General features: G+C 45.0%; 2 protein-coding genes across 51 annotated transcripts in view; one reads left to right on the plus strand and one right to left on the minus strand.

Annotated features, from left to right (window-relative positions):
* Positions 1-15,697, minus strand: part of LOC139764536 (allantoinase, mitochondrial) — a 117,206-nt gene that overhangs the window by 44,556 nt on the left and 56,953 nt on the right. The gene's annotated exons all lie outside the window — the stretch shown is intronic.
* LOC139764530 (myosin heavy chain, muscle-like) overlaps positions 1-15,697 on the plus strand; it is a 35,757-nt gene that overhangs the window by 17,454 nt on the left and 2,606 nt on the right. For 7 of the 50 annotated variants that reach the window (XM_071691236.1, XM_071691220.1, XM_071691225.1 and 4 more), the window contains exons 13-21: positions 2,211-2,298; positions 3,375-3,492; positions 7,674-7,791; positions 9,131-9,604; positions 10,407-11,293; positions 11,994-12,072; positions 13,535-13,780; positions 13,919-14,706; positions 14,837-15,290. In XM_071691236.1, the coding sequence (XP_071547337.1) occupies positions 2,211-2,298; positions 3,375-3,492; positions 7,674-7,791; positions 9,131-9,604; positions 10,407-11,293; positions 11,994-12,072; positions 13,535-13,780; positions 13,919-14,706; positions 14,837-15,290 (3,252 nt within the window). Of the gene's footprint in view, positions 1-1,014; positions 1,103-1,671; positions 1,760-2,210; positions 2,299-3,374; positions 3,493-6,593; positions 6,712-7,180; positions 7,299-7,673; positions 7,792-9,130; positions 9,605-10,406; positions 11,294-11,626; positions 11,706-11,993; positions 12,073-12,342; positions 12,422-13,534; positions 13,781-13,918; positions 14,707-14,836; positions 15,291-15,697 lie in introns of all 50 variants that reach the window. The other 43 variants (XM_071691222.1, XM_071691221.1, XM_071691211.1 and 40 more) reach the window with 16 other exon arrangements.

Here is a 15,697-nt window from a genome sequence, read left to right on the forward strand (position 1 = left end):
CTCCTCTCTGGACGGATCTCTGACGTCTACTATGGACAAGTCCATATTGCTTACAGTAACCCAGTAATGCCTTATGACATTATATGTAGCCTGTTCCATGGATGTCAAATAATTTGTTGTCCTGCATATTGTAATCTTAAGATTATATTTTGACCCGGGCGTCCTCCGTCCCAGCCTTCAGTCGGTAATGGTTAGCAAGTGAGGTGTGCAGTTTGATCCTTCAACATTCAGTATGTGTGCTCACAGTTGATATAATGTCTTGATTTATCCATCATATTGATGACCTGGTTTTCAACATTTGCTTTACTGCCTGGGTCATTATATTCAGCCACTGGTTCAAGATGTATGTCGGGACCTGCACATTCACAGATATAACAAGTTGGTTCGTGAGGGCGCCCTCCTACATGCCTATGATTGTACCATACTCTGTTTTTATCATAAATTTACGTATTTCTTATCATGTATAACTTCAACCACAGGAGAATACGTCTTCACGCTTCTTTGTGTCATATCGAAATCTTTCAGTTTATAGTATCCATCAATATTTTTTTTTCCATCATTTTCTTTTCTGATAGCCCCAACTGCACTTTCTCGTTTCATATGTCTCCAATGTGGCTTCTGTTCGCCGAAAACCATTAACAGACGAGACTTCCAGGCTCTCTCCCTCCCAGCACCACACCACAGCACCACACACCTCCTACTACAGACACGGGCCTCCGACTCACTAACCCAACCACGAGTCTTCCCAGCCCTTCACGATTTCTAAAACTCCCACAAGAAGACGTCACTACTGCTCCAGTCTCCATAAGGAAATTGTGGAGTTTAACGTTAATAATAACTTCTGGTCTTGTGCCAGTAACTCTCCCCTCACATTACACCTGGGGGTCACCCCATCACACACACACACACACACACACACACACACATACAGACACATCTCCCTCCCAGAGGAATGCTTTCGAATCATTGTATATTAACTGCTGCCTTTTCTTCCCTTACCTCGTATCACTTCAGGAGCAGCTAAATAAACTGATGACAACTCTGATGAGCACTAGTCCCCACTTCATCCGATGCATCATCCCTAATGAATTGAAGCAGTCTGGTAAGAATAGTAAAGCCCCCAGTGTAGCTCGTGTCCATTCAGATTGTGTTTAAGGACATGACCCCTTTTCCTTACTTTTTTATTCTCCTGTAAAGTTGTACTCGAAACCACCACCTCTCTACAACCAGTGGACGTGGTCCTCTACAAGAGTAGCTGAGACACGAGACCTGCAGGAAGTGCTGCCTCCACATGTGTGTGTCCTCCTCTACCTTTCAGCTCCCCTGTAAACCCATATTGAAACGGATACAATTGGCCGGGTCGGCAGACTGGCTGGGATCCTTCCTTACTCTTCCCCTGAAGTTCAATCCACTTTACAATGTGGCCAAGCCTTCTTCCGTCATAGTTTAGGAGGATTACTCTCATCTCGAACCGTTTTGGAACGGTGGTTCGTAGATCCCTGTAAACTGCCCCCACCAACCCAACACTACCAAAGTTTCCTCTGTAACATTACGGGTAAACATTGCATGTTTTTTTTTCTACCTCTGGAAAAAGGACTTCCATGAATGTTGCCCCTCTCCTTCCTCCCTCATCAAAACCATGGTCCTAACTGCCCATGCGGTCGTCCCCAGGAGCAACTGAACAACCTGATGACCACGCTCAGGAGCACCGCCCCACACTTCATCCGTTGTATCATCCCCAATGAAATGAAGGCGGCTGGTAAGGTCCCCCATTAGATCGAGACGCGACACAAGCTGGCTGTACAACACCTTCTTGAGCAAGGTTTATGCGGCCGGACTTGTGTTAGCTGAATGTTGTGGTTCTTGTTCCCAATCCATATTCTAGTGTTCCCTCCAGATTCCTGGCGTCACTGTCCAAGCATCTGACAGCTGACGTCAGTATCCCTTCTATATGTTAGTCAAATTAGAATCTGACTTTAGCATCCAATGTTCCTTGAACGGACAGGTGGATACCCTCCTCCCTTATATATTTATATCTCTTGGAGTCCATAGGACAGGGCATGAGTGGTACTTAGAGAACCTGTATAACCCATTGGTCTCAGCGTGACCCGAGACCCACCACTTCTCAAAGAGTACATGACGACCCTGATGAGAGGGTAGCTTAGTGAGTCACCGGTATTCGTTCCTCAGTGTTCCCCTCCCTTCCTCAGGAGCAGCTCAACAACCTGATGACTGTCCTTAGGAGCACTGCACCACACTTCATCCGTTGTATCATCCCTAATGAAATGAAGGCGGCTGGTAAGGTCCCCAGTATTGCCTCCTATCACATAACAACTCCTGCACCAAGGGCCTCTCCGGCTCGCGTCTTTGTCAACCTCTTATTTCCCCGTCTAAACGAGTATTCTCAACTCCACACCAAACTGGAGAGAATACCAAACTATTCCTGTCTGTACAAACCTAATTATAGAAAATGTCTTTAGCTGGATCCGTAGGAGGTATCATTTAGTACTGTCACCTCGAAACCCATCTTAGTTGATCTGTCCTAAGTCTTGGTCCTTGCCTGAATTCCACATTTCTTACCGTGCATCCATGTATAGTCATAGCACCCTACCCCACAACAGCAGTTGGTGCTATTCTTAGTTTAGAATTATAGAGCGGCAAGTCACCGAAGCAACCAGTGAACCGCTGTCTCAACACCCGCCCGACGGGGTTCTGTCTCAGTAGATTCCGTCCTAGTTTTGTTTTTATCGTTCATTCTTCAGGAGCAGCTTAACAACTTGATGGTTGTCCTGAGAAAGACTTCACCTCACTTCGTGCGGTGTATCATCCCCAATGAGAACAAGCAAGCTGGTAAGGTCATATGCTGTACACCACCTCGCATGAGCCTGTCATCCAAGACCTTGTGTTGTCGATAACCATCCTGTACCTACGCCCCGTACTGCCATACCCCAAGACCACCTTTGCATTCTTTCTACTCCAGTGTTGTTCTTATTCTCTCTGCTTCCCCGTGTGTGCCGTAGCTTCAGCTCTTGAACATTTTGAAAGTTCATTCACAATTCAGTAAAGATGTAAAGCTACAAAATATCTAAATTTCACCTAAGAGAATAAAACTTTTGACATTTATTAAGAAATTTCTCATATTCTCACTCTGAGTAAAACTTAGAGCACTGCTCTACATATGCATTCAGCTTGCTACCAGCTTAAAAGTACTGTCGTATATGGAGGAGTTTTCAGTTACATTCACAAGCGACTGGTGCGGCCATCTGCCCACATCGCCTCGTAAGCTCCGGGCGTGAGTTCCTTGGTCCTCAGGAGCCTCTGGGCTCTGCTGGCGCTCCAGGACACCCAGGTGATGTCTTGCCCGTCCTCTGCAGGTGTGATCGACGCGGCGCTGGTCATGCATCAGCTGACCTGTAACGGCGTGCTTGAGGGTATCCGTATCTGTCGCAAGGGCTTCCCCAACAGGATGCTGTACCCGGACTTCAAGCACCGGTAGGTTCTCCTTCCCGTTGCACTTTTCAGGAAAAATAAATAGAGACGTAACTCTATAAGACAGATCGCCTTCTACTAGGAATGCTAGTTAGAAATATAGATTACCATATACTATCATCACGTTAAGGCTTATAGACATCTACATATATATATATAGGCATATAGACATCTATGTATATGTAGGCATATAGACATTTATGTATTACTCAAGTGTTCTTAGGTACATAACTGTAACCACTGTATTCCTTTCAGATAAATGAACACAAGTATATCACAGGTTTGTGTGCACTGATACCGTTGGTGGGTTCACAACACCTATAAATCATCCCATTTTCAATATATTTGGTCGCTGAAGTAGATGGTTTCCGAGTTATTTTCCAATGACAGTGACAATCTTGTTTGTGATCGCCTTTATCGAGGCAAATTTGGAACGGCAGTCATAGGAGTTGAGATGTTAGGAAATATTCCGTGAATATGTACCTGTTCTTAATGTAGACTCAGAACTCATATGAAAGTTCCGTCACTGGTTACTTCCTATTGTAATGATGCTCAATACGTACACATGGGACAATATGAAGGACCCTATTCTTAAAATGTTACTCATAGCCGCAGGATGGCTTAAAACAAAACGATCAATTACTGTTATTCAGAACATACTAGTCTCATGCACCCATGCTGTGGAGCTAGGCTGTATCCACCTAGCCTCAATACGAACAGTCATCCACAAGATGTAAATGATTCAGTGTTCGGAGAAAGGGGAGGAAAGCTGTGGTGCACTCACGGTAGGGCGGGAGACAACGTCTGGAATGACCACGACCAAATGCTTCCTCAGCTACAAGATCTTGGCGCCAAAGGCCATGGGTAAGGCTGACAAGAAAGCCTGTAAGGTCTGTCTGGAATCCATCATGCTAGAGGATGAGAAGTTCCAAACTGGGTCACACTAAGGCATGTGGGACGCAGTTCTTCCCACAGGTGTAAGCAGTCTTTTAAAACCACTAAACTCGATTCATTTACCTCATCGAATAACCCGACACGGTCGGTCTCTCACCACTGTACCGGGGACCGAGGTTGAAAATGTATCTACTAACATTGTGACTGAAAGCGTTAATCCGAAGTGAAAGTGCTTCATTAAGTGACCCTGAAGGGAGGACCTCCACTGCCACGCCTGTGGTCAACTTCATATTCACCTTCAACTCGCTTCCTAATGACGATTTACGAATCTTTCTCCTCATCTTTTAACCGTGTGTATCAAGAAGTTCGAAACCTTTAACACAGCAGGTAATTTACGAATCTCACACTTCAATCTGTAACCGTGTGGTTATGACAGTTTTCGGAACTCATTTATTCATCATTGGTGATCTTATTTCTTCCGTATGTTTGCTTAACCACCAATTGTGGCCCAAGGCCTCCGTGGTTAGGTACAAGTCTGTGTTCACCTGCTGAGGAAACTGAAGGTGAGAAACCAGACCAGCATACCCATAACAACAACGAAAACTGTGAGCCATTTTCATTCCTCTGAATCAGTTTTGTTCTCTAAACGATCAACTGTTACTCTTGGCGATCCGTTTTCTAATGTGATGATCCATATTCCCTCTAAAAGTGTCTTCTTGCTTGGTTCCTCAACTCGGTTAAGATTCACTATAGTACTCGGGTCGTTCTTTCTTTTAACCGGACTGCTTCATCAAAGGACTTGGTTCACTGTGTTATTCGGACTGCTCCTCCCACGGAACTGGGTTCACTGTGTCACTTGAATAGCTTCGTCCATGGAACTGGATTTTAACTGGAGTTGGTTCGTCCTTGGGGATGATAGGATGACAAATGTTCATCGAACTGCTTCGATAATCAAGCAAATTAGTTAATCGACTCGGATACTCTGCCTCACCTACGGGTTTGGCTCGTAATTAGGCCTACTTCAGCCAGCACATCCAGTCTCGTGTGAGCTGCCAAAAACATGTTCATATCGTCTTTATACATGGTATATGTTTATGTTTTCTAAAATGTAAGTCGTGTGAAATATGAATTCATGTCTCATTATTTTCCCCTCAATCCACCAAGGCAACAATGTTTCCCCAGATATATATATATATATATATATATATATATATATATATATATATATATATATATATATATATATATATATATATATATACGAATAAAGTGTATACACTTTATTCGTATTCATATAACTCCGCGTTGTACAGTCAGGTTCGGTAAAACGCTATCAGCTGGCTATGTGTTCTGTTCGGAAACAACCGATAGACCCCGTTGCTCACCATTGTGAGACGAAGGGTATTCGAGTACTTAGTATTTCGAATAGTTGTTTCCTATTATACGGTCCCTTAGCCTAGCGGTTAGCATGCCTGCCTCTTGCACAAGGGGTCCCAGGTTCGATCCTGGCTGTTGGAGGTTTGTATATATATATATATATATATATATATATATATATATATATATATATATATATATATATATGATGAAACATTCTTCCTTGAAACTAGTGTTCTCTCTGTTTACAGTCCCCTGATAAATACATCCCCCTCCAACAAGCGCCACACAAAACTATAACAACTGATACTAGGTATGTGTTCCCTGAAAATATATTCCCTGATATAACCATGTGCCCTCCCTTCCACTACACGCCCACAGAAATGCCCATATTTTGTGCTGTCTCCCGATACACTTTCAAAAAACTTTGTCAGGTCTTTCCCCAGTGGGATGTCATTATTCCCTGCGATAAATAGGTGCTTTTTTGTGACTTGAATAGGTAAGTCTCGCGTGAGTGATGTATGCATCCCCTGAGGTGACTCTGTCCAACAAGATCAATGACGCTTAGGTTATCGGTACCGTATGTGTGTTTCCCAGGATGACCAGGTGTTTACTGAGATGAATGCGTCCCCAGGTGGGCATACACGACCCTTGAGATACCATACACCACCATGAGATGACCGCAAAGCCTCACTAACATGATGCTCTCATTTTCAACCCACGCCACTGTTACACCTCCATCGGCCCACTCTCCGCTGCACACATAATCCCCGCTGCACCACCACTCACGGCTTTTCTAACCGCTATTTGCTTTGTTTTTCTTCGCCCGTCAGATATTGTATCTTAGCCTCCAAGCCAGCCGCTGCCGCTCCAGACGAAAAGTCGGCCTCTAAGATCATCCTCGAGATTGTCGAACTCGAGGAGGAAAAATACAGAATAGGTCACACGAAGGCATGTTTGCTTCCTTTGTTGCATAGCTGGAGACGAGGTTGCTTGCATCCACTTCCTCTCAGTGCATGACACATCATAAAGAGTATATATATATTTGGCCACCAGTGTTCCTCCTCCAATAGGGTTAGGTCCCTCCCCACCCACCCCTGCACAAAGACCAAAGCGGAGTTGAGCTACGCAGCGGATGTGATGCATCCTCAAGGCACCCAATGACTCTGCCTTGTTTTCTATTAGTCGAACGGCTACAATTGTGCTGGATAGTTTGGGTAAGATGCCGACCTTTCCTCCAACAATAGTCACCAGAACTAGAGTACATTAGGAGTTTAGTTAAGTTCTCGTGTCTAGAATAGATTTCAGGACGAGGTTCTGAAGAGTGGTTGTAGATGTATGTACTTTAGATTACCGGACGAAAGGTATTGGTGAACATCTCTTGTGAGACGCACCTTCAGCATGACAATCTGCCCAACAGATATTCCATCCTTGCCTCAAAGGCTGCCGCTGCCGCCGAGGATGAAAAGAAAGCAAGTCAGGTCATCCTGGAACTCATCAATCTCGAGGCCGAGAAGTTCAGGATGGGCCACACCAAGGCATGTCTTCTACCCCATAGACGGGAACGAAGGATTTACGTATTTTGCATTAAATGTCTTTCACCTATACCCTAAAAATTCTTGATATTTCCCAACTGTGTTGAATTTTCCCTCTCCTCCTCTCTCCTGGATAAATACTGACCAGGTAACTACTCCCAAGACTTTATCCCTCAAATTCATCCCTATGGTTTTTACAAGGTACCGTGAAGACAAAGACCTGTGTTCTAACCTTTAATCCCCGAGACTTCGTTGGAAGGACGCAGAAGTCTTGTTACCCTATCTTCTTTTCTCGTTTTATATTTTCTTTTCTTTTTTCCCCCCCTGGTAGCACTGTGATATGTACACTCATTCTTTCTCCTCTTCGAAACCCTCTAGATACAACATCCTCAATCCCAGAATTACCAAAAATCTGGAAGACCCCAAACAAGCCACCCAGGAACTAATCGACGATGTACAACTGGAGGCGGAGAAATACCGAATGGGTCACACCAAGGCATGTTCTCTCCCTAACCCTCACCTCCTACACCGCCGCCAGAGGAGCTTTGCCTACCGTAGTTCATCTTCGCCCACTTCGAATCTTTTCCTAAACATCTTTCATGCATGATCTAGTTGCTTATTCGATGAATAAGATGATGCAGTATTTCAAGCCATCTTCCTTCGTTGCTCCTTGTAGTATCCAGACTTAACTGCCTTAGTTTCCTCTCTGTGTTGTGTGTCTTCATCAGAGTCCTGGCTGGCGCTGACAGGACGCGCGCTAGCCAGGCACCCAGGTGTCTGAAATGCATCGTCCGTATGCACTTCTCTCTAACTCAACCCGATCGTCATGATGAACAAGAAACCAATGCGGAAATAACCTCATCAGCCACGATGTACTCCAGTAAGAAAATCGCAAACGTAACGTGTGATAATAGCGTAGATGAACAGCTAAATGTAGTGCAATGAAATGTTAGATTAGTCTGATGTAGTTTATAATGGCCTCGTCTGTGCCAGTTCAGTTCAAAGTCATGTGTCGGATGTTCGTATTAAGAACAGCAGTACGTCGACAAGTTATCCCTATCCTAATCTACCTCCCTTAATCCCTCTCTACATCCCTTGTCCCCGAATAGTTGATGATCTTTGTTTCTACCAGTTTCAATTTTTTCCCCTGTGCTCAACTTCCACCACCATCACCGTTGTGTGTCACTAAGTCCTCTATCGTTGTCCGGAACCCGTTCATCCACAGAGCTCAAGCCTCCTGGAGCCTAAGACACAATAATGCGTTGCAGTATATACCCTTCACGTGTTGCCCTCAAGTCTGTCCTCTTTACTCAGTACTGCAGAGAGGTATGCGCGTCCACCTCTCCTTACCCCGTACCGTCATGTTAGGTTCCTTCCGTATTCCACGTCCTATATCTAAACTTGCTTCCCAGGACATCATTACAAGCAGTTATTTCTGATTGACATCAAAAGTTTCAGTACCTTAATCATCCAGGATGGAAATCAGTCCCACCGCGATGGGCACAAGGTATTTGTTCCCTCTCCCTCCCGACTCCTGCTTGTGTGTTCTGTGCAGTATTGTTATTTGCTGTCGCCCAGTTCCCCTTGTGGACGCTGCTGTCGTTCAGCTCGCAGCCAAGCGCGCTCTTGTGTCTAGGGTTCTCGCTTTCTAACTCAGCTGGTAAGTGACGTTTCAGTTTTACCCTCATAAATTCAGCTCCCACTGCAATACACGAGAAGTAGAGTAAATTGCTCTTTGTATACTTTACTTAGCTGATCAAGCCATTCGAGCGAAACAATGAATTCTCATTTCCTCTTCTTAAGATACCGTCTGACAGCATCCCTCAATATCATAGGTATTCTTCCGCGCCGGTGTTCTCGGTGCGCTTGAGGAGATCCGTGATGACCGCCTCGCCAAGATCATATCGTGGCTGCAGGCCTGGATCCGCGGCTACACCAGCCGCAAGGTATACAAGAGGCTGCAGGAGCAGCGCGTCGCCCTCATCGTTGTCCAGCGCAACCTCAGGAAGTTCATGCAGCTCCGCACCTGGCCCTGGTATCGCCTCTGGCAGAAGGTTAAGCCTCTCCTCAACGTCACCCGAGTGGAGGACGAGATCCGAGCTCTCGAGGAAAGGGCCGCAAAGGCTGAGGAAAACTACGACCGCGAGGCCAAGCTTCGCAAAGAACTTGAGGCGGCCAATGTGGCTCTCCTTGAAGAGAAGAACAACCTTCTGGTTGCTCTAGAGTCCACAAAGGGCAGCGTCTCAGAGTTCTTGGACAAACAAGCCAAACTCCAGAGCCAGAAGGCCGACCTCGAGGCTCAGCTCAACGTAAGTATTGCCAAAATACCTTGCAGAAGTAAAAACTTCCAGAACCCAATAGTCCCTGAACATACATTCCCACTAATCCCCTTTAGAGGCAAGATCTCGTCGGCTCCCACGCACACTCTCCACCACTAACATTCGTCACGTCAACACCCTCGCAGTTTACCCCTCATTGCTTTATTTAGCTCCCCTGGTAAACAAGTGTGCTGAAGTGAGTATGAAGTCATGTACAATTTTGCAGCCATACCCTCCTTTGAATACCTTCAAATATTTCTAAATTAAATATTGGCATTTGCACACACTCGCAAACCTGCAAGTCCTTTTTTTCTTTTTTAAACGCGGAACTCATCTGTGAGAAAATATTGGGGGGAAGGGGGGATAAATTTAGACTTTGATGTGGGTGGGTTGTTTACGTAAGCGGTGATGAGCTGGGCCAGGTGTGGGTTCATGACTCAACCTCGCTGAGTTGGGGTTGAGGGGAGCCTCTACATCCAGTCTGGCCCAGGCAGCGATATACGAACGACCCAGCTTCTCACTGTGGTCTTGTGTACGATCTGTAACGAGTAGCCCCTACCCCTCCCCTTGTTCACTTCCCTTGTACACTCTAGCTGTAGCTAGCATGGGTTCCTTATACGCTCCCCACCCAACCGTGGAGGTAGGACTTACCACGATTTCCCCATCCCATGTGTCGTGTTCGATAGCTTTTAGCAGTGTTTGTGTCTTAGTGTTTTGTGTGACCATGTTCATACTCAATAAGCCCTGATTATGATTTTGGAATGGTGACCCAAGGCATCTTACCCTCCCTCAGGAAACCACAGAACGGCTGCAGCAGGAGGAGGAAGCTCGCAACCAACTATTCCAGGGCAAGAAGAAGATAGAACAGGAACTCAGTGGACTAAAGAAAGATATCGAAGACCTTGAACTGACAGTCCAAAAGGCTGAGCAGGACAAGGCAACCAAGGACCACCAGATTCGCAACCTAAACGATGAAATTGCCCATCAGGATGAGCTCATCAATAAGATCAACAAGGAAAAGAAACACCTTCAAGAATGCAATCAAAAGACCGCCGAAGACCTACAGGCCATTGAAGACAAATGCAATCACCTCAACAAGGTCAAAGCTAAACTGGAACAAACTCTTGATGAGCTCGAAGACTCTCTGGAAAGGGAGAAGAAGCTACGAGCTGAGGTTGAAAAGGCCAAGAGGAAGGTTGAGGGTGACCTGAAGCTAACACAAGAGGCTGTTGCAGATCTAGAGCGCAACAAGAAGGAACTCGAACAGACAATCCAGCGTAAGGACAAGGAAGTTTCTTCTCTTGCCTCAAAACTAGAGGATGAACAGGGTCTTGTTTCCAAGCTTCAGAAACAGATCAAGGAACTTCAGGCTCGAATTGAGGAGCTCGAGGAAGAGCTTGAGCATGAACGCCAGGCTCGTGCCAAGGCCGAGAAATCAAAGACTCATCTGGGACGTGAGCTTGAAGAGCTGGGCGAGCGCCTTGATGAAGCTGGTGGTGCCACAGCTGCCCAGATTGAGTTGAACAAGAAGCGAGAAACTGAGCTGGCCAAACTCAGGCGAGACTTAGAGGAGTCCAACATCCAGCATGAGGCTGCGCTCGCAAACCTCCGTAAGAAGCACAACGATGCCGTTGGTGAGATGTCTGAACAGATCGACCACTTGAATAAGATGAAGGCCAGGTTAGTGCACGTTGTATTGAACTGCTTTTAATAATGACATATAACTCAGGTTAATAATTGAGAAATCAGGATATGAACAGCTTTGTGAAAATCATAAATGTAAGCCAATTTTCCTACAGGTGATTATCTCAACAGAGCCATTGCTAATCAATAGAAATCATAATCATTATTTTTCAACGTACTACTTTTTTCTAATGAGCTTTTTAAGTTACCTAACAGTGCTAACTGTAGAGCAGGTCTCAGGGCATTTTCCTTTGCTAACTGATAACCAAGCGCTGTTCATTTATTTTTCTTTATCTTATTTGGTGGTCTGTAACCCCTGCATTTGAATAGGATTGAGAAGGATAAGGACTCCTTGAAGCGTGATGCTGATGATGCTAAGTCTGCCACGGACGGTCTTGCCCGCGATAAGGTAAAATTCACTGGCCACCACCGACCTCAGACTTTCTTTCCTTAGTTCTAGGGCCCGCCGACTTGCCAACCACCTCGGCATTCGGTCCCCTCATCCTTTGCTTATAAGCTGAGAGACGCTTTTTCTTTTAGACAAGAGTTCTGCTTTTTCTTTTACCTTTGGTATTTTTTTTTTTCTCCTTTACCCAGTTATCTAGTAATCTCTTCCCTATCCAAGTCAATCTGGTTATTCTTGGGGAGTTTCATCTCTCCTGAACAGTACGTAGTTTTTACTCTTACATCACCACAGGGCGGAGCGTGAAAAGACAACACTCTCCTCGGAACTCAATGACGCTCGATCTGCAGCAGATATTCTCAGTAACGAGAAGGTAAAAACTACCACCATTGCCGACCCACCCCCACACACACACGCTCTACACACTAATTCATCTAATGGCTGATTCCAGTTTTAATTTTTTTTCCTCCATAAGACGGAGGCAATTCTCAAATTTTGTGGATGACAAGTCCCTCTACTTATAGGAGGCCCATCTCAGACCGTCATCCATAAAATCACGGGGAATTACCTACATTACTACCAAATGCTCATTTGTAATTTTCTGTACCACTTCTCCCACTGCTAACACAGACTATTCTAACAGGCTTGAGAAGGAAAAGGGTAATTTGAAGAATCAAACTGATGATCTGAAGTGTGCTACAGATCACATGACCACAGACAAGGTAAAACACACGTGGTGTCAGTCACACATCTCTTGGTATTAGCATACACTGCTAAAATTCTAGGCACAACACGTCACTTAGAAAGCTAATCATTAAGATTGTCAAATATTTGTTCTCAATATGTCTCGATCGTCAAACTTACGCCGCCATGTTTTAGACAACTAATGATTATAATAATAATATTTTTAAAGAATGTGAATATTTGTCTCCACAATGTTCCAGTCGTTGAAGATCGCCGATGTGTTTAGAAAGCTAATAATCAAAATGTGGATTCTTGTTAAACCTGTCTCGAATGTTGAACGTCACTATGTCTAGCAACTTTCACAGAAATTAGGATGTATAACTGTTGTCCCATTTGTTGGAAGATCTGTTTAAGTTAGATCATCACATCTGCAATGGCAGCAGTCAGCCGAGGTCATAATGTTGACCCGGCAGGTCGCGTTTAGTAGCCCTCCCAATGCATGCCTTGACCTTTAGTCTTCCAAAACCACTAGCAGGAAGCTGCCTTCCTTGTAGTCGTGACTAGATTGGCAATTATGACCCTTCCAATGATCATAAGACATTTCCTGTATGATAATACTGTCTATCATACTTTCCAAGAACGATTAGAATTGTTCAGCTGGATCACATATGCCATTTCCCTACCGACTAGTCTGCAATATTTGACTTCTGTCAACTTTTCCCCCTTTCATTAGAATTCCACCGTCAACAATGTCCTTTGACTCCTATTGAGATAAGTGTGTTATCTGCACCATGTAGGAGGTAAACAACATTTGAATTTTGCCTGTTACCATTACCTATCTCACTGTGAACGCTTACGTCCTCTAGCTTTTTACTCGACCTATAGTGTATCCTTTAGGACTACTCTAGACTGTTCCTGATCGTTCCTGTCTTGTGTCCTCATCAAATTTCCTTGTTTTCATAAGTATCATGTGGAATAAAAGTCCCTCGCGTTAGTGTGACAATAAATATATCATTACAAGTTTCATGAAACGATAAGGATTTTTCTCGATCGTCACTTAACTTAAATCTGCTGAAACAAAATTGAAGAGAAAATATTCGAGGGCAGAGTATGGGGTCAAGGACATAGGATGACCCCCTCCCGTTCCCTAGGCGGCTGCTGAGAAGATGACCAAGCAACTCCAGCACCAGTGTAACGAAATCCAGTCCAAACTTGATGAAGCCAACCGCACCCTCAACGACTTCGATGCCGCCAAGAAGAAGCTCGCCGTCGAGAATGCTGACCTGCTGCGCCAAGTTGAAGAAGCCGAGAGCCAAATCGGCCAGCTTTCCAAGCTGAAGCTGTCCCTCACCAACCAACTTGAAGACACCAGGAAGCTCGCAGACGATGAGAGCAGGGTAGATATTGAAGATTCGGCCGTTTACCATTAGTTTGACGTAATTTGCTCTTAATCTGTAATCATATCGTTTTAGGAAATAAATTACATATTTACCAATCCAGAGAATCCTTAAAATTTTTTTTCTTTCTCTCCACAGGAACGAGCAACTCTTCTAGGAAAGTTCCGCAACCTGGAGCATGACATCGACGGTCTTCGCGAGCAGCTGGATGAGGAAGGTGAGGCAAAGGCCGACCTCCAACGCCAACTGTCCAAGTCCAACGCTGAGGCTCAGATGTGGCGCGCCAAGTATGAGTCTGAAGGCGTTGCCCGTGCTGAGGAGCTTGAAGCTGCACGCTTGAAGCTTGCTGCCCGCCTCGAGGAAGCTGAACAACAGATCGAACAGCTCAATGTTAAGAACATGAACCTGGAAAAGACCAAACAGCGTGTCTGCGCCGAGCTTGAGGATATGCAGATTGAGGTCGAGCGAGCTCAGACTCTAGCTAACGCCGCTGAGAAGAAACAGAAGAACTTCGACAAGATCATCTCCGAGTGGAAGATGAAGGTTGATGATCTTGCCGCCGAACTGGATGCCTCCCAGAAGGAATGTCGCAACTACTCCACTGAGCTCTTCCGTGTGAAAGCCGCTTATGAGGAAAACCTTGAGCAACTCGATTCCGTTCGTCGTGAGAATAAGAACCTTGCCGATGAGATCAAGGACCTGATGGACCAGATCGGCGAGGGTGGACGATCCCTTCACGAGGTCGAAAAGAACCGCAAGCGTCTCGAAATCGAGAAGGAAGAACTTCAGGCCGCCCTTGAGGAAGCTGAAGCTGCCCTTGAACAGGAGGAGAACAAAGTGCTCCGTGCACAGCTCGAGCTCAGCCAGGTCAGACAGGAAATCGACAGACGCATCCAGGAGAAGGAAGAGGAGTTCGACAACACCAGGTACGTAATTGTTTTCAAATGTCCGGAAAATCACATTCATTAAATTCAAAACTATGCAAATGTAAGGATGAATTACTCACTAATGAAGCACCGCTTCAATCGAACTCACAGGTAATTTCTCCCTCTACAGGAAGTGCCACCAGCGCGCCATCGACTCCATGCAAGCGTCTCTCGAGGCTGAAGCGAAGGGCAAGGCTGAGGCTCTTCGCATGAAGAAGAAGCTTGAGTCTGACATCAACGAGCTCGAGATCGCTCTCGACCACTCCAACAAAGCCAACGCCGACCTACAGAAGCACATCAAGAAACTCCAGGGTGAGATGAAAGACCTCCAGACCAGAGTGGAGGAGGAGCAACGTCTTGCCTCAGAGTACCGTGAACAGTACGGCATCGCCGAGCGCCGCGCTAATGCTCTTCACGGAGAGCTTGAAGAATCTCGCACCCTTCTCGAGCAGTCCGACCGCGGGCGTCGTCAAGCCGAGGCTGATCTCGCTGAAGCCAGCGATCATCTCAATGAGCTCACAGCGCAGAACGGATCCCTGACCATGGCCAAGAGGAAACTTGAGGGAGAGCTGCAAACATTGCACGTAAGAATCTTACACTCATGGTCGGAGAAAGAACAACCTTGTCTTAAACTCACAGAAAGTAGTATCTTAATACTGATATCAGTGACATGAAAAACAAATGTATGTAAAGTTCTCTCTCTCTCATATATATATATATATATATATATATATATATATATATATATATATATATATATATATATATATATATATAAATACAAAAGAATCCTAAGACCCCTTTGATGGAGCTCTTACATTTCTCTCATACATATATATATATATATATATATATATATATATATATATATATATATATATATATATATATATATATATATACGGCAATCACCACTGGGAGCAAGAGATTTGAACAGAGACCATCGAAATGATACACGCAGATGAGCTAAACCGCGCAGCCAACATTGGAC

This window comes from Panulirus ornatus, chromosome 50 (assembly GCF_036320965.1).
Source record: "Panulirus ornatus isolate Po-2019 chromosome 50, ASM3632096v1, whole genome shotgun sequence".
Classification (NCBI taxonomy): domain Eukaryota; kingdom Metazoa; phylum Arthropoda; class Malacostraca; order Decapoda; family Palinuridae; genus Panulirus; species Panulirus ornatus.